Raw genomic sequence first — 17,789 nt, 5'->3', positions numbered from 1 at the left:
CCAAAGTAATAAAAAAATAAATAAAAATAAATAAAAATATCACTGCTAACCCACTGTCACCTTCATGCTATGTCAAATGATTCCAATAAGGAATTTTGATGGTTTTTTTATAGGACAGGGACCTCACAGATGGGGATATTCACCGTTTTTTTACAACCTGCCAAGAAGGCACGAGCAAAGTAATTCAGGTAAAGCATCTTGACAAAGTATGGAAGAGGTGAAGTGCATCTTTAGCATCAATAATTTAAATCATACATTTTTACTAACAGTCTGCAACGGTGCTTAAGAGCGAGTGGGAGAGGGTAGAAAAAATGGGGTGGATGGGAAAGGAGGGAGAGAGAGGCAGCTGTGAGTCTGAGCCCTTCCTCTTGTCTCCCAGTGGATCTGATTAAAGTGCCAGTAGAGTGGAAAGTGGGGTGGTCTACAGCCATGACTGGCCCTCAACGGGATCTATTTTCAGGCTACAGAGAACAGAAAAGCTCCCACCCACCAGGAGATGCAAACTTGCAGAAACAAATAAAAGCATAGACTCCACAATTGTGTTACTCTTTCTCTTTTTTTAGAGTGTTTGGCTTTAAACCCAGCATCCACTCTTCCATTACCTACAAAACACCAATTCCAATGAAAACTGATGGGTCAGTTCCTTTAATTATAAATATCTTTACGACAATATGAAAATACTGAGCATTTAATAGCACATAAGTAGTAGAGACATTAAAGGAATTTTCCTGGCAGTGAAGCAGAAGTATGCAGCAAAGCAAACTAGAAATATTTCAGTAAAGTACAAATAACTCATAATTATAATTCACTACAGTGCTGGAGTAAATGAACTTAGTTGATTTCAATATCCAGTTTATTTAACCCTTTCTAGGGCAGGTTTCTGGAGGTTCAGAGAGCTGCCTCTCAAGCTCACCTCTAAAATGTCAGGCAGCAGAGAAGACATAAGATACAGTCTACACATTTAACCTCAGGCTTGGAAATTGTTGATCTAATACATACTCTGTTTGAATGCGGTGTATTCCAACCTAACTTGCCTTCTTTTATTTGTCCTTTTCGATGGAGATCCAAATGCAGAAGGCATCCAGAAGCTGAAACTCGTGAGAACCCACTGAGAGAGACATCTTTTGGAATGAGACCACAAGAAATGGGAACCCCGGCTGCCTTCTGGAGCCAATATCTTTCCCTTCCTTTGGTTTTGAAGTGTAACCTGTCCAGAAAAACAGCTACAACGCAAGCTAGATCATACAGTCAAAGAAGAAAGAGTTCATGATGTAGCACAGACTAAAGGAAAAAAAAAACACACAACAAACTGGAGATGGCAGATGTTTTTGAAAACAGCAAAACAAAATGGAAAACTGGACAACTGAAGAGAAACTGATGGAGAGAACTGAAGTAAAGTGCACAGAGGTCACAGGATGAAACGGTCAGATAGGCAGGATAAGAAGCAGAAGCGGGATCTTTAAGCTATCATACCAAATTTCAGTTTTCAGAAATGATAACAAAGTTGCCATGCGTGTTCTGGAACCAACTTTTATTAACAATATGATGAAACTTTTTGATGTTTGGAAGCTACTGCATGTTCTGGCTTTCATGACTGAGTTTATGGCGCCCTCTATTGGTGAAAGAAATGCGATGACGTGAGAAAAACTGCTGGAACATTGACTTCAGCCTCCCTGCAATATTGACAACAAACATCCAAAAATGAACTATTTAGCTAAAAGAGGTTTGAATCGACTTTTTTTTTCTTTTTAGGTTTCTGGTCCATTATTAGACATTTGGGATAAAAGTTAGTGCAAAAGAAAAAACAACAACAACCTTTCAGTCTGCAGATATATTCTGTTATTTAAAAGCAAATGCACGCTCAGACTGAAAACAGGAAGCTAGTAATTCTACCATTATTTATGAAGTGGCCTCCCTGAGGCGGACTCTAAGCAGACTTAGACTGGCTGAGAGGAACTGGACTCCTACCAAACACCTGGAACAACAGAAGCTTTCAATTGCTTGGTCCCCAGGCCCAGCGTGTTAAATGAACACTACACAGCAGGAGGAATTTAATCAGCAGTGATAATCTTGCAGTGGTTGGGTAGAACTATTTAAACAGAAGAAATTCACTTTATTAAATGTATTAAAGACATAAATACATGCTAATGTGACTTTTATTGTAATCTGCCACTGGGTGTCATTATTGGGCTGAGGGACACACAGTAACTCAAACATCCACAGAGAAGTGGGAAGCATTTTTTGGCATTTAATTGCAAATTCTTTTGTGGGTGTGCAAAAACATTTTAGTATCCAAACTTCATGATGTTTTAAACGATTTGTAACAATCCAAAATGCTGCGTTTGGCCCACATGATCTTTATTTTGATTATTACAGGAGTAAAGTGTAAATCTGTTTCTTGTATGCATGTATGCAAGAGTAAACACATTTTAAATAAATGAACAATTCAGCTGAATGCCCAGAGGTATGGACAGAAGGCACTGGAGCAGAGCAACACATTAAATGAGTCCATCTACTTAGCAAGCTATTCAATCAACAAAGCAAAGTCTGCCAGTGAGAGGCCACTAACTGCAGACTTGAGGAGCCAGACTGACCACATATTGCGACACTGAGGAGATTTAGAGTGGCCCAACTCTTCAAAAAAAAAAAAAAAAAAAAAAACCTTCTCCTTTTCCAGTTCGCTAACCACACACACTGGGCCTTAAAGCCAAATCATCGTGGAGGGGGAGAGCCGAGAGGTCTCGGTGTCTGCCACTCCATACTGCTACATAAAAAGAAGGTGAAGGATGCCGTGTGAGCAATTGGTTCCAATTGACAGAGGATTGGTCATGGTCAGCCTTCTGAGTGGAAATCCACGTGAGAATGTAGCATTTGGACCAGCAAGGGGCACAAGAGGCCAATGGCAGACAATGAGGCCACTCAGAGGAGTCTGGCTGCTGTGGAATAGTTGGGACACAATCTCCTCTGGTTTAACCCTTCATCAGCTAGTTATTCATTCAACTTAATGCACAGAGGTGGAGCTTGTGTAGTAGAAATGTTACATGCATAGTTCAGGTAATGTGCTGATAAACTGAGGGAAGCATTTGGAACCAAACGCCGATTTGAGCCGTTTTATCTATGCATCGAAGCATACATAGAGGGCTACTCTGATGATTGTGTTACATCAATAAAAGATCAAAATCATTTACAGCAGGCTGCACCATAAATTAGTTAAAAAACCTCCTCTGTAACCTCGAGAGGCAACTCAACAGTTACCATCCTTGTGACTTTTTCACCAATTAGGCAGGTCCTGCTCACAGAATGAGACCGACAGCTTTCAAGTCTCAAAGGGCCCGAGGGTCAGCGCTCAATCACAGTCAGGCTGGAGAGTTTGTGTGTTTCAGCTAGCTACTAGTTGACAGGGCAAAGCTGAGGTCAAAAGAGGTGGGGGCCAGTGATTGGTATGGGTGTGGACTCCTGCCAGCTCAAAAGAGAAGGTTTTGTCGCCAAGACACTGGCCGAATCAGGCTTCCCTTTCACAGTCCAGCCGCCCCTCTACTCCAGGCCTACAACAGCTGATGACAAGGCCCCAGCTGCTAATTATCCGGCTGATGGAGAGTCACTGAAGTGCGACTGTCAGAGCAAGGGGTGGCCCTTGTGTCTGCAATGGGATATATCTGCGGCAGACTGGGGGATAAAAGAAGTTGAACTGCAGGTGCAGGTAGTTCTTTAAAAGCAGTAATCCAGTTGATTTTTGCATATTGTGAAGTGCCTTTGCACATGTGAGTAGATAATAGATAATAACTCTCCTGTAAAACAGGGTACCATAATAATAATTTAACTGGGTCAAAATTCTTTACTTTCAGCTGTACCCGGGACGCTGGGTCCTGGGTCGTACATCACTGTGTGTGCGTTACAGTATTTTCAGTCTCTTTAATACACAGTGCAGTGTCCACAAAGCCCCTCTTTGTGAATCCATCCTACATCATCATCTGTCCAGAAGATACCGGAGCTGTACCTGTTGAATTCCATATGTAGTACTCTTTGGACTGAAGTTCTCGGGCTGAGGGCAGGACAGACACAGTTGTTAGGGTCACCCAAGAGACAAATATTTATAAAAAAATTTTTTTTTTACTGTAAGCTTACATGTTACAATCCGTGGCTTGGCAGAAGAATAAACCTGCACCGAATGCTGGTCAACATAACACCCAGACAACGTCATGTCAGGCACTTTGAAATGCAACTGTGAAGAAAAAAGCCACTGATGAGGAGTAATAAATCTTTTTATCTCGTCTTACATTAATGTGAGTAGTACATGAAGACCATAAAGTAGTAAGTATGGGTGACGATCCTTGGCTACTGGTAATTATGAAACATAATTTTTTATCTTTTTTTTTTTTTTATCTATTTTTATCTTATTGTATATTTATTTTATTTTATTCTACTGTATATAGTATTTTATTTTATTCTATTCTGTACAGTTGTGTACTGTATTTATTCTTATTGTATTCTAATTTTTGCCTCATAACTTTTGCACTGTCCACTTCCTGCTGTGACAAAACAAATTTCCCACGTGTGGGACTAATAAAGGTTATCTTATCTTATCTCTTATCTTAATAACTTACTTTGACATAAGCAGTAAGTTTTGTGCAGAGTGGGTCAGAAGGTCCTGGTGTTGGTCCAGAAAAGTTGATCTTACCCTCCATCGTAACCTCACGAGACTTTGGGAACTTTTGCCCTACATATCATTGAGAATAAAATAGTCATCCATTTTTTTTAAAGTATGCAGATGCAGTGAAAGGGATTTTGTCTCTTATAGGGAGAGTCTGAAGCATAACGCTTACCCAGGACCCAGACAAGCAGGTTTTTCTCTTTTGAAACATCCAACTGTCCAGAGCTTACCTTCATATCTACAACACCCATTTGATCCCTGCACAGTGCACACAGAGACAGTATGCAGACAATCAATTAAATCGGATTTTTTTAACAGAGGTTACAGAACACAGCTGAATTACAGTGCAGTTTGTTTAATAGTCTCTCACACACAAGCAAGATACTATAACTCTGCTAAATTAGATTTAAAAACATTTAAAAGAGTTTTCCATTAAAAAAATTTTTCCTGCACACATATGTGCATTTGATTTTTCAACAATTTCTAAACTCCTAAAAGGGCTCTCAGTAATTATATTTATGACTGGATCATATTATGCTTGTAAAGAAAGCATAAAGCACGAGGAAATAGTGATTTTGAACTTTGTGTAGTTTACCTGTTAAAGAATGGCAGGTGAGCATTACAGAACTCAAAACTGTTCTTTATACTCTCATGAAGTTTGAGGGTTACTGACACGCGAAGCTGGTTCTCCTCTTCCTTTAGTTGGTATGAACCAAGTATGGGTGGAACAGGAACCTGGTGAGAAATTAAGATTTTAGCAGAAATCATTTACAAGATGAAAACATATCTGCAAGGAATTTGTATGCATACCTCAGAAGTATAGCTGCATAGTCTGAAGGGCTCTAGAGGAGGGGAAAAGGGAAACTTGTATGGCCCGGAGAAAGCTGAGCCATCATAATTATCCACACTGCTGGCAGTCAGGATACTCGAATCCAGAGATGTGACACAGGGATGGACCAGGATGTCCTGCAGTGGAGAACCATTTGGTGGCAGTGATAGAGTCACTGTCACATTTGGGAGCACCCCCTCCACTTCACACTGTTGAAAGAAGGGTAGAAATGTAGAATAATCCTAAATAAATCATTTCCAGAAGTTATAACATTAATCACTTTTTTTACATTGCGGACTTACTTTGCATGTCACGGTGCCATAAACATCCCAGAGGTCCTGTCTGCTTCGATTACCATACTGCATGGACCGCACTGTTTCTATCAGTCCAACGTTAACCACAGCTCGACCTCGGTGTAGTCCTGTCTTCCAGGCTGGCTGTTTCTGAGTTCCAACAGAAGTGGGCGCTGTGGGTGTCCCAGGTAGGGGGACATCAAGGGGTGTGCCAAGTGGACAAACCTGCAGGAGGACTGAGGGCACCATTGCCAGACGAGAGCCAAGCCCTTCACTATCAGGCTTACTCCCTGAGCCAAGGAGAAAAGTCTGTAGGCCTGCCAGAAGTGTGAGACCCTGTGAGACTGACAGCAGACTGGCCAGAGGTGGCCGCGGATCAGGAGGGACATCCACTAAAGGCAGACACGCCAGAATGAGAGGCCCTTGCGAGACAGTCAACACAGGCCAAAGTATTCCTTTTGCAGGTCCATCCACATGCAGCTCCAGGGCTGGTGACCGTGGACGGTAAAGACAGTCATCTCTGAGGGCTACATAATTCTTACCTGAGTCTGAAAGCCCCAGCTCAGTGAGCAGGAGCTGCAGGAAAGTACTCTCCTCTGGGACTGCTACATATGAGGAACCTGCCAGGCTCTTTGCACGGTGCTCCACGGTGGAAAACCTCCTGATGAAGGAGACACAAGACATGACAAAACACAGCGATCTATAAGTAATCCGAAAAAAATATGTTATGTTAGCATATATGTGACAATAATTAGAAGTCACAAACCTAGAAAAGCGTATTGACAGATTTCCTCCATTCTCGTGAGAAATAATCCACAAACCACGTACAGTCATTTCTACAGCAAACTCCCGACTTTATGGGGAAAAAAACAAAAGCGTCAAAATCTAATATTTAAATCTCCCTGTGCATGTGTTAAATTCATTTTTTGCCTCGCTGTATGAACATCGCTGATGCTCGCTACTTACTTCCTGCTTTTGTTGTTTCATGTGACAACTACGTCCAATCAGCTGACAAATGCGCTTGCGCACTTCCAAGCGGCTGTCCCCACCCTTCTCTCCCATACAGGAAGCTGGATCGCCAACCAGCTAGCTGTCAACAAAGGGCAAAACTGTACGAAACCACCAAATCAATGCAGAAGTCGGCTTTGAGTTCCATCTCCTAGGTTTTATCTCACCGCGCCGCCAGCTGAATCTTTAACATGGCGACGACAGCTCATCTGTTCGAGGTAAAATGACAACGGGTAGCTGTGTTAGCTTTCAGGCTAGCTAAGGGGCTAACTACAATTAACGGTACCCTAACAGTGCCGACCGTATTTATCAATTGAGTGCGTAATTAAGAATTAATAATAACTCAAGCATTGAGGAGAAACGTTGGTTTCTTGTTGTTAAAGTGAGGGAAAAGAGGACACGTATTGTCTAATTGTATGAGTTCGCTTATTCGAGGAAATAGCAATGTTGTTGGCTGTTTGTGTGCAATACAATCAGCACAGGTAACTTTAGTAACCTTTTACAATTTACCCGATCTTGTAATCTTTTACCATCCTTTTGTAGACGACTGTAGTATTTTGGGCCAAGTGACTTTTCTCCCATTGCTTTTTCCCCCCTTTAGGAGCCCTTTGACGCAGATGAGTACATTGAAAGGCTGGCATGGAGGACTCCTGGGGGAGGCTCCAAAGGAGGAGCCGAGGCGTTTGACCCCAAAAGGTACTATAGATACTTGTCATTTACATATGCAGTAGCATCTCTCTTATCCTTAATATAAGGTCGTAGTTTATAAGAATTACATGCACCACATTTTAGCTCAAAGTTTTAGATTATATAGCGTATAAGATCTCCTTCCATCCATTATCTTTATTGAAAAGGAAGTAAAATTTAATTGATTATTTTTAGTTATTATAATAATAAATATGTTCTCAAAAGGATGCCTTATTCATGAATTAATATTTCAACTTTTACAAATGGAAAGCATTAACCATGCATACTGTCTTTCTAGCCATAGTGCCACTCATTTTTTGAGCAGTTAATTAAATTAATTAGACTGTAATCAAGACCGTTTTCTCTCTGTAGCCATTAAATACACATAAACCATCTTCTTCTCTCTCAGTAAACATATTTTAATAATAATTTAGGGTAAGCTTCCTGTTAAAATACTTGGAAATGATTCATTATATTTTAGATTTTAGTGTTTCAATTACATTATGTCATTGTATTATTTTATAACAGTCAACAGACTGACTTTCTAAAGAAGCTGTCCTTCACAAAGCTCACCTGGATCTCCTCTCCACTCATTTAAAGTTTCGGGTTGGAGAAAAACAAGAAATAAATATTAAAGTCTTTTGCATCTTTTTTCCCCATATTTGTTGTGATGTTTATATTTGGGGACAGGCCTGCATCTCGTAAGCAAAAATGCCACAGCAGTTTAACTGTGCCACAGATGCATCCTGCTTATCTTCTCACTACACAAACTGTTGCCGCCACCTCCTCGGATACTCTTAGCTACAAGTCAGAGACAACATATCTGTGGAGGCCACCATACTGTGAGTCACCAGCCAGGGAATGAGTGTCTGTTGGGAAAGGATGGGAGATGTCTTTAAGCTCTAGCCAGTGCTGAGGGAATTAGTCAGAAGATTATACACTCATCATTTTGGGATGTTTCCTACTCTGTGAAATGTGGTGCTGACTTAGAACATTTGCTCTGCAGTCCTGGTGGCACTTAAAATGCAGCTGACGAAGCTGCTAGTTTTCAGAGCTTCTTAAGCCTGGGGACCCAGGAATTAAGCATCTGGCACTATTCTTTAACTATTAACTGTAACTGTGAGGTCAGTGGGACAGATTTAACCTTGCGGTACCAAATTACTATTCTAAACTAAGGGCATTTTCTGCATCTTTTACCTGTTATTTTTTTTGAAGAACTACCAAGTGGAAACTTACATGCATTCTTTCCCCCATTAAAGGCTGTTGGAGGAGTTTCAGAACCACATTGAGGAGTTGAAGCAATTGGATGAGAAGATCCAGCGGAAGGTGGAGAAGCTTGAGCATCAGTGTCATCGTGAGGCCAAGGAATTTGCCCACAAAGTTCAAGACTTGCAGAGAAGCAACCAGGTGTGTTGTGTGGTGAAAGGAGCCAATCACACCCACTGCAAAGCCCTTGAGCTGTCAAAGATTATATTATCTGTCATTCCAAAAACTTTTTTCTGTGTGTTTTTTATTTCACATCCTCTTTGTTTTGCATGATATCAGGTGGCCTTTCAGCATTTCCAAGAGCTCGACGAGCACATCAGCTATGTGGCCACTAAGGTTTGTCACCTGGGGGACCAGCTGGAGGGGGTGAACACGCCTCGCCAGAGAGCTGTAGAAGCTCAGCGTCTGATGACCTACTTCAACGAGTTCTTGGATGGAGACCTACGCAGCGATGTATTTAACAACCCAGACAAGGTAAGTATGCTGCACATGTTCTTTCCCTTCACATCAGTGGAGGTGTGTATGCGTGACCACTGTCGGGGGCCCCCTGCTGTGATACTGCTGGAGGTGAGAATGAACAGGATTACGAGGTAAACCATCCATATTAATTTGTTAAGTTTATCCCTTTAGTTGGATCCCTCGACTAATTTGGATTAATAAACTGTCATTTGCTGTCTGACAATAGCTGGCTGATTGACTAGCATGGATGTCAACATGCTCATGTCAAAACTAATTGCATTTACAGTAGGTTGTCTGGGAGAGAGAATTTGGATGGCCCTCAGCTTTGTGTCACGTTACAGCAGAAGAGAGCTTGTAGCAAGGTGGTGCATGCAAGGGCACTGGTGACATACATCCTGGGAAAAGATATGCACACTTTTACCCAGTGTCAGTCTACACAGAGGCCTTTTCGATGTTAGACAAGTGGCCAAAAGTTTGATTTTGCAGTTTTGTAGTGACAGCAGAGCGACTGAGATGCTTTAGATTTATTCTTGTTAGTAGGAATGTCATTAGCGGATGCTGAGAAGTGTGTCTGGGGGTCAATCCCAGAAACGAAAGCTGGAGATGGAGCTGGTTTTCTGGAAAGGCATGCAGAAATATCTGTCCAGATTCCTTTTTCCTGAGCATACCTCCATATGAGGGGGAAAAGAGGAAAGCTGCAAGTGAATAGCTGAAGGGGGATGGCTTTGCTAATCCTTCTGAAAGGGAGGGCTGGGCCGCCAGCGTGGAGACAAGTGCTGCTAAACCCTGACTGCAGGGAGACGGCTACATTACTTACATGGGATTTAGCTAATCTTAGCTGGGGGACAGATACTTAGAAAACCTTCGCCGAGCAGAAAGGCTGGATCCTCCTCACGGGAGCAGAGTAATGATGTTAGCTGAGGCAGGCATCTGCGGGAACAGAGGAGTTGCGGACGGCGGGCCTTTCGTAGGTCTGGGGCTTTTTTTTCAGCCAGCGTGTATGTCAGGAGGGGTGGGGGTGTGTATGGGGGTGTGGGGCGGCTCTCGACAGGGCCCCCTTTTTTTAGACAGATATCCCTGGACGGACAGATTATTGAAGGCGATTTAGACTCCTGTGGGATTACAGCCTATTCAGAAAAGGCATGCCAATAAAGAGTTGGATGTGCTGCTAAGTCAGGACTTCCACTGCTGCTGCTGCCGATGCCCAGGTGAGCGCAGCCTGTCTGTTATCAGCTCCCTGTTCAACACGGGAAGGTGGAGGAGGGCTGCTTTAAGATGATGATCCCCCAAGGGGAAACACTGCCCGCGGCCTGCCCACTTTTTCTCTGGATGTCCACTTCACATGGTCCCGCTGTGCTCTCACTCTTTTTCCATCACCTGATATCTCTCTCTCATAAACACACATACATACCCACTCTCACTTTTTCTCTGTTCCTCAGATTAAGGAAGCTGCTGATATCATTCAGAAGCTGCATCTCATTGCCCAGGAGCTGCCATTCGACAGGTGAGTCAGGCATCCTGAAGGCAGCTTTAGACAAAAGCAGTGACATACAAGAGGAACGCAGAGTATTACTTTTGTTCCTCTCAGTGTAATCGCAACACTAAATCTTTACAGCATCATGTGATTTCTAAAAATAGTCTACTTTTTTATTTTACTAGTATATAGATTAAAATGTCATTGATATTGATTTACTGTTTTTCTCTGCCAGGTTTGCAGATGTCAAGGCAAAAATTGCAAGTAAGTTTTTGACAGTCACCCACATTTAGTGTTTCTATTGTAAACTACTTGGAATGACCAAGTTTTCTTCATTTGAAGAAACATTATTGAACATTGAATATTGAGTCACTGCTCCAATGAAGAAAACCTTATTAAAGTTAAACAAACACTGTTTGTTTTAACCATCCCTCAGTCTCAACAACTTTCATGGGTCCGAACATTAAAAAGCCTGTAAAAGTATTTCTGAAGACCCGGGTGGTCATCTGTCCAGGCCTGATGCTGCTGTCATGAGTAGTGAATGTACTACAGAGTTCAGACCAGGAGCAAAAGTGTGTGTACATAAAGAATGAAAAAACCAAACAAGGCTTACAGAAAACACCTGCAGAAATATCAAAACTTTGCAAAAATGTTTGTTTCTGTAACGTTATTTCCAGTCTAAGAAAAACAGTAAATGACAGTGTGCTGATGGAAGGACAAATGGAACCTCTGCCCTCACAAAACAACTTTGTGCAATATGTCAAGGTTACTGAAGTCCATTTAGGTATCCCAGAACACTTGTTGATCAGTGTTTCCTGGACTAATGAGAAAGAAGTTGTTTTTTTGGTGTTTGTTTTTTTTAATAATAAACACAAATACACACAAAAGTCTGTGCAAAGAGGAAAGTACATTAGCACTCAACCCTTAGATCATCGGTATACTCTTTTCTATCTCGGGGCCTGGATGTCTCCCAATCTAGGGGGAAACAATGACATTTCACAATAAAGGTGTCTCTATATGAAACTGTGGAGTGTGGAAAAACTGAGGAAAATGGGACTTATGTAAGTTGACTTATGTTTATGCTGTAGGATGTGACCTGTAAACTTTTTTTGGCTTCCGAATGGGGGCATGCTGATGTGTGCTGATGCACACCATCCTCATCTGATGGAGGTTTTTGCCATTAAGATGCATAACTAAATTTAAGAGTTTAATTCCTTTTTCCAGCCTGCACTGTGTTGATTTTTAAATCACATGAAGTACAACTGTTTGTGTATCATTAATTTAATCAGCTTGTGTTTATTGGTGTCTGTGACTTAGATGAATATCAGGCCACATTTTATGAGTAGTCAAATCAGAAATCCTAGTAATCCTTTGTAATAATATAATATAAAATCTAATAATTTATTGGTGGTTGTTTGGTTTTCTAACCAGGTAAATACCATGACCTGGAGCGGCAGTTAATCCAGGAGTTCACTGCAGCTCAGCGCAGGGGTGAGATTGGACGTATGCGGGAGGTTGCAGCAGTTCTATTACATTTCAAGGTAACCTAGAAAATGGGTTCAGTGTCCACATTTGACCTTTGGTCAAATTAATTGGATAATTGTGATTCCCATTCTGTTCATATTAATCATGTATGATTTAAATTTTTAGCACTTCCTTGAAATGTTGCACAGCGATGTAATGCTTGTGTCTTTTCGTAAAAGGGCTATGCACACTGTGTGGACGTCTACATCAAGCAGTGTCAGGAGGTGAGTGTGTAAAGTTCCTCTTACACTTGGTAGTATTGCTTCAAGTAATATCTGCAGACATTTACATGTTGCTGATGTCATCTGTCTTTGTAAGGGTGCCTACGTGAGGAATGACGTGTTTGAGGACACGGCAGTCCTCTGCCAGAGGGTCAATAAGCAGGTGGGCGAGGTCTTCAGTAGTCCTGAGACTGTCATGGCCAAACTCATCCAGAACATCTTTGAGAACAAATTACAGGTATTTCTACTGAAATGAAGAGTTTGATGTATTACTCTGTCTTTGGTTATATTTAACTGGCTTTGTGTCTGCAGGCACATGTTAAAGAAAAACTGGATGAAACTCGACACTCAGATGTAGAACAATACCTCAAGAATCTCTATGACCTTTACACCAGGTAATTAACTTGCTGACTTTTAATTCAGTTCACTTCATGGGTACCCGGAAACCATTGTTCTTGTTTATGACTCTGATTATTTCCCTTTTGAAGGACCACAGGATTAGCCACAAAGCTCACAGAGTTCAACCTGGGCTCAGACAAGCATACGTTCCTCTCCAAGCTGATTAAGAGCATTTTTTCTTCATACTTGGAAAGTTACATTGACATGGAGAGAGAATACCTTCGCACTCGAGGTGCCATGATTCTGCAGCGATACTACGACTCTAAGAATCACCAGAAACGGCCAGTGGGTGCTGGCAGGTCAGACTTTTACACATTTGATTTTACACAAAGAAAAGATTAACTGGTAAAAAAACAAAACATAATTTAAGTTTTGTTTTTTGTAACAGTATTCAAGATCTGAAGGAACGGATCAGACAACGCACCAATCTTCCATTGGGCCCTAGCATTGACACCCACGGAGAGACTTTTCTCTCTCCGGAGCTGGTTGTCAATTTGTTGCAGGAGACACGCCATGCCTTTGAGAGATGCCACAGGGTGAGGCTTTTCTGCCCTATGTTTACTAGCGGTGCGCTAACTGTACTGCATTTGTGTTTTTTGAAAAAGTTTAAATGCATATTTTTCTTTGATGTTACACAGCTTTCAGACCCGTCTGACCTGCCCAAGAATGCCTTCTCAATCTTCCTGCTACTGGTTGACCACCTTTGTGTAGAACACATTGATTACGCCTTAGAGATTGGCCTCTCAGGTAAATCCAACTTAGCTCATTAAAACCATAATGTTTGTCTGCAGTGTTCACTATAGCTGTGTCCTAAAACTAAAACTTCTAATTTACTGGCAAGGATGATCCAGGTCTTCCTTGCCATCTTGTAAGAAAAGCTTTTCAATCAAACAGCCAGCAGACTGTTAAATAATAGCAGCCATCCTGGTGAAACTTTGATAATGGTCTAGTCCAGTGGTTCTCAAACTGTTGAACCAGAGCAGATTAGGTGTGGAAAACCAGATGAATACAATATTTCTGTCTTACATTTATTTGTAACAAAACACTAACAAAGGAAGCTGGAAACACATCGAATTCAGTGCTGGCGGGAAGCCTAACCCAGCTGTCATTCGGTGAGTCAGGGTACACACTGGACAAGGCACCAGTCTATCACTGAACTAACACATAGTGACAGACACAAATCATTTTATCAAAGACAAAAGAAATCCCAATTTCTTAGCCGCATGTGGAAGATCCATCATCATTCTCCTTGCTCCACATGAGTTGAAACCATCAAGTATGTTACCTGGCAGGCCACATCCTCCGTTTTTGATTCGACACCTAGAGGAAAACACCTGCTCTGACATCACTTACTGCGGTTGGTTACATGTGCCCATTAATGTCTGTTCCATATGAAAAAGTGAAAAATCCAAGTTACCTTGATGCCATGCAGGCTGCGCTTTTGGCACTTCTTTACATTTTCTATGGGACTGTATAATAAGGGAGCAGCTTATCATTTTCAGCCAGCTACAGTGGAACTAAACATGCATTTGGTACATCCCAGTGCTCAATTCGTTAGGTACATTCTGCATTAAGGAAATGGATCATTGATGTCCCTGTGGTTTGATTACTTTCTCCTCACTGTCTGACACTGAAATAGAGCATTACTGAGAATTTCTGCTTCATGCATTATATTTCTCTAATGCCAAGAAGTAGACATCAGGCACTAGTGGTTTTCTGCTCTTTGTGAATCATGTTGATTCATGCTTTCACCCACTTTTTTTTTTTTCCTATCGTCTGGCTTTCTCTCTTTCTCTTCTACAGCAATTCCCTCACCTGATGCAAAGAATGCCAACCTGTACTTCCTGGATGTGGTTCAGCAGGCGAACTCTATCTTTCATTTGTTTGACAAACAGTTTAATGACCAGCTCATGCCTCTGATAAGGTCAGTTAAGGGTTAAAGATGATGAACCTTTTATTCATCTAGTAAAAAGATTTTCCTGAATTTATCTTTCCTAATCTGATTTTAGCTCATCTCCAAAGTTGGCAGAGTGTTTGCACAAGAAAAAAGAGGTGATAGAGCAGATGGAAGTGAAACTGGACACAGGAATCGACAGGTCTGTGTGTTTCTAATACTTTGTCTGTAATGAAATAGCAAGTAGTTTTAAAAGACATTTATGGGTGTTTTGTTTTTAATCTTTCTCCCTGCTGCACACAGAACACTAAACTGCATGGTGGGCCAGATGAAGCACATCTTGGCAACAGAGCAGAAGAAGACAGATTTCAGGCCTGAGGATGAAAACAATGTCATGATCCAGTACACTACAGTAAGAGAGAAAAATCTTCAGCTCGCTTTAAGGAGCTCACATTCAAAACTAAACAAATTAGCAAAGGAAACTTGCAAATCAAATCCACACCTAGTTTTTCTTCGACTAAATACAGATAGTGTGTCGGACTGAACGTGTTTTCCATGTTTCTCCTCGTGTACCCCCCACCTTGACAGGCCTGCTCCAAGGTATGTGCCTACGTCAGTCGGCAGGTGGAGCACGTGCGGAAGTCCATGGATGGGAAAAATGTGGACACAGTGCTGACGGAGTTGGGCATTCGTTTCCACCGGCTCATCCATGAGCATCTACAGCAATACAGCTACAGCTCAATGGGAGGGATGCTGGCCATCTGCGACGTGGCTGAATACCGACGATGCGCCAAGGACTTCAGGGTGAGTGTGGGGTGGGGTGGGGGGTGGAGCATAGGTCCAGAATGCACTGGTCACAGGGCAAACATGGCTTTTCCTACAAAGGCTCTACCTGGGATGTTTTATTAAATAAACTGGTCAGGCCAATCCAAAATAAAGGCTCTGGCATCCTTTGTTAATCTTTCAGTACAAACAAGAAGGGTGGCAAATAAGAATTAGTTCCATCATTGATTATTTGATTGCTTATTTTCCTTTGTTAAACATTCAGTCTAAACATACATGGACCAACAGCATTGTAAATTTTCCGTGTTTAACGTGTACATTTGCTTATTTTGTCAGAACAGCTGTTAAAAGTCCACAAGACAATTCATTTTAATTATTAATTATTTAACCCCGTAAAGGATGAACCATTAAAAATTCTCAGAAAATTTGATTTTTTTAACCTTCTGATGACTAAAAAAAGAATATGCATTTATAAATATAAATTTGCATGTATGCATTTTATTGTAATTTGTGTCATTTTTACTAAATCTGGCATTTTTGTAGACTATTGCTCGCAGTTTGTTTACCTCAAACAAAAACATATGGGGACTAGGGTTAAGGTTGGGGGGGACAACACTGATGTAGAGGTTTAAAAAACTTGACCCGTGTATCATGTTATGTAGCAAATAAATAAATTAAATTAATCTATTCACAATTAACTATATTATATGGAAAAACTGGCAATTCTCACAGAGAGTCTGCAAATATTAGACATTTTTATTTAATCTAAATGTATAAAAACCTAAAGTATGTAAACAGTCTTGTACTTCACTGTCGTTCAGGTCCCTCTGGTGCTGCAGCTCTTTGACACACTCCATGCCCTTTGTAACCTCCTGGTGGTTGCCCCTGATAACCTGAAGCAGGTCTGTTCGGGTGAGCAGCTAACCAATCTGGACCGAAACCTCCTGCACGCCTTCGTCCAGCTCAGAGTGGATTACCGTTCAGCTCGACTCGGTAGACACTTCAGTTAATGACTGTTTCAACACCTCCCTGAGCTCCGTCCAGTAAATTATGCTTGATGAGATGATGCATCTTGAAGATACCCATTACTGCTTCAGTGAATGCATCAGTCTGGCCCTAGCATACAGACTGTACTGGGATTGCTTTGTGCGTCATGGAGACAAGGGCCAGTGCTCCTTGAATGTGTGCATTTTACCTTTTTTTCCCATTGTTTATTTCTCCAAGCTGAAGAAATTTAAATGTCTATTGACTTAATTTCAATTGTTTTTAAATACTAATCTATGGCAAAGATATCTGAAATCTAAGTAAATGGATATTACTCATTTCTATGGTTATCTAAAAAGAAACACTTTTTTTTTTTATTGTGCCAAAAATATAAATTCTGTGGCTGCACCTGTGCACAGAAGTGGACCCGAAAGCTGCTTTAAAGGGAATCTGTCAACAATCACACTGTAAAGTCAAGGCTGTAGTCACTCTGTGCATTGCAGACAGCTACCCCTTGTAATGAACTGTAGGAAACCAGACAGAGACAGCCTGACTAAGCATGAGATCTGAGGTCTGTCTGGCTAAGAGAGACACATGACCACCTCTATAACCTTTGACCCTTGACCACAAATTACAGGTCAAGAGGCCATCTCAGAGTAGTGTGATCCGAGCTGCAAACAGGTCTGAGAACCTCTCTGTAGGTTTGGGTGGTCTCTTTATGGCTTAGATGATTGGTGTGATGGGTCACTGAGTATGTGTCACTGTAATTGCACAGATCAACACTTGCTCATCCAGTGGGGCACACAGTCCAAAGACATTGTCAGTCTGATCTGCAGTGTTTCTGGGTCAGGAGACACTACAGTGTGGACCTCTAATGATTAAGGAAACAAGCAAGAAGGGACTTCTTCACACAGGGCTTATTAGGGAGCTTCTACACTGAGAAAGACGAAGGGTCGTGTACCTAATGCCCAAAACTGTCTCTTATACAAAGTCGCTCTCATTGTACTGCTGTTTACCTTAATTAGTGACCCAATAAAAATCTGTTGCATTTTATTACTGTCCGTCTATGAATATCCTTCATAAATTGGGGAGCTGTGAATAGAAAGTTTGCTGAGTTCTCTTCAAATGTGACTTTCAAAGTGAGATGAAACAGTCTGTCTATAGAAGTCATCAAGTATTCATAGGAATTCTTGCCACCAGAGTAAAGTTCTTTCTTAGACTTCAGGAAGTGAGCAGAGCCAGAGGGGATTAGATATCTACGAGTTGATGAATTGTGTGCAGTAGTCATGGACTGGGGGAGAGCTGGGGAGATAGAGA

The 17,789-nt window shown here is 41.4% G+C and overlaps 2 protein-coding genes across 3 annotated transcripts; one reads left to right on the top strand and one right to left on the bottom strand.

Annotated features, from left to right (window-relative positions):
• Positions 1-1,161: 1,161 nt before the first annotated feature.
• ap5m1 (adaptor related protein complex 5 subunit mu 1) lies at positions 1,162-6,864 on the bottom strand. Of its 2 annotated transcripts, none has more exons than XM_080870438.1 (9): positions 6,540-6,672; positions 6,316-6,434; positions 5,783-6,165; positions 5,462-5,689; positions 5,247-5,386; positions 4,824-4,909; positions 4,605-4,717; positions 4,126-4,222; positions 1,162-4,042 (listed from the first exon to the last, which is right to left on the bottom strand). In XM_080870438.1, exons 1-9 carry the CDS (start codon positions 6,605-6,607, stop codon positions 3,960-3,962), a joined length of 1,317 nt encoding a protein of 438 aa, XP_080726564.1. In that variant the 5' UTR covers positions 6,608-6,672; the 3' UTR covers positions 1,162-3,959. The 2 variants fall into 2 exon arrangements, with proteins under 2 accessions (XP_080726564.1, XP_080726563.1); XM_080870437.1 differs by adding an exon at positions 6,740-6,864 and having other exon boundaries at positions 1,167-4,042; positions 5,783-6,434; positions 6,540-6,626.
• Positions 6,860-17,519, top strand: exoc5 (exocyst complex component 5). Its single transcript, XM_080870436.1, has 18 exons — positions 6,860-6,999; positions 7,383-7,477; positions 8,728-8,875; positions 9,014-9,208; positions 10,633-10,697; positions 10,903-10,931; positions 12,099-12,208; positions 12,371-12,415; positions 12,510-12,650; positions 12,725-12,807; positions 12,901-13,110; positions 13,200-13,347; positions 13,450-13,558; positions 14,615-14,735; positions 14,821-14,907; positions 15,009-15,117; positions 15,294-15,509; positions 16,310-17,519. Exons 1-18 carry the CDS (start codon positions 6,973-6,975, stop codon positions 16,496-16,498), a joined length of 2,127 nt encoding a protein of 708 aa, XP_080726562.1. The 5' UTR covers positions 6,860-6,972; the 3' UTR covers positions 16,499-17,519.
• The last annotated feature ends 270 nt before the right edge of the window (positions 17,520-17,789 follow it).

The sequence above is a fragment of the Rhamphochromis sp. 'chilingali' genome (assembly GCF_963969265.1).
Source record: "Rhamphochromis sp. 'chilingali' genome assembly, chromosome: 21".
Lineage (NCBI taxonomy): Eukaryota > Metazoa > Chordata > Actinopteri > Cichliformes > Cichlidae > Rhamphochromis > Rhamphochromis sp. 'chilingali'.
The sequence above is the reverse complement of the archived record's forward strand: the minus strand, read 5'-3'. Positions and strand labels throughout refer to the sequence as shown.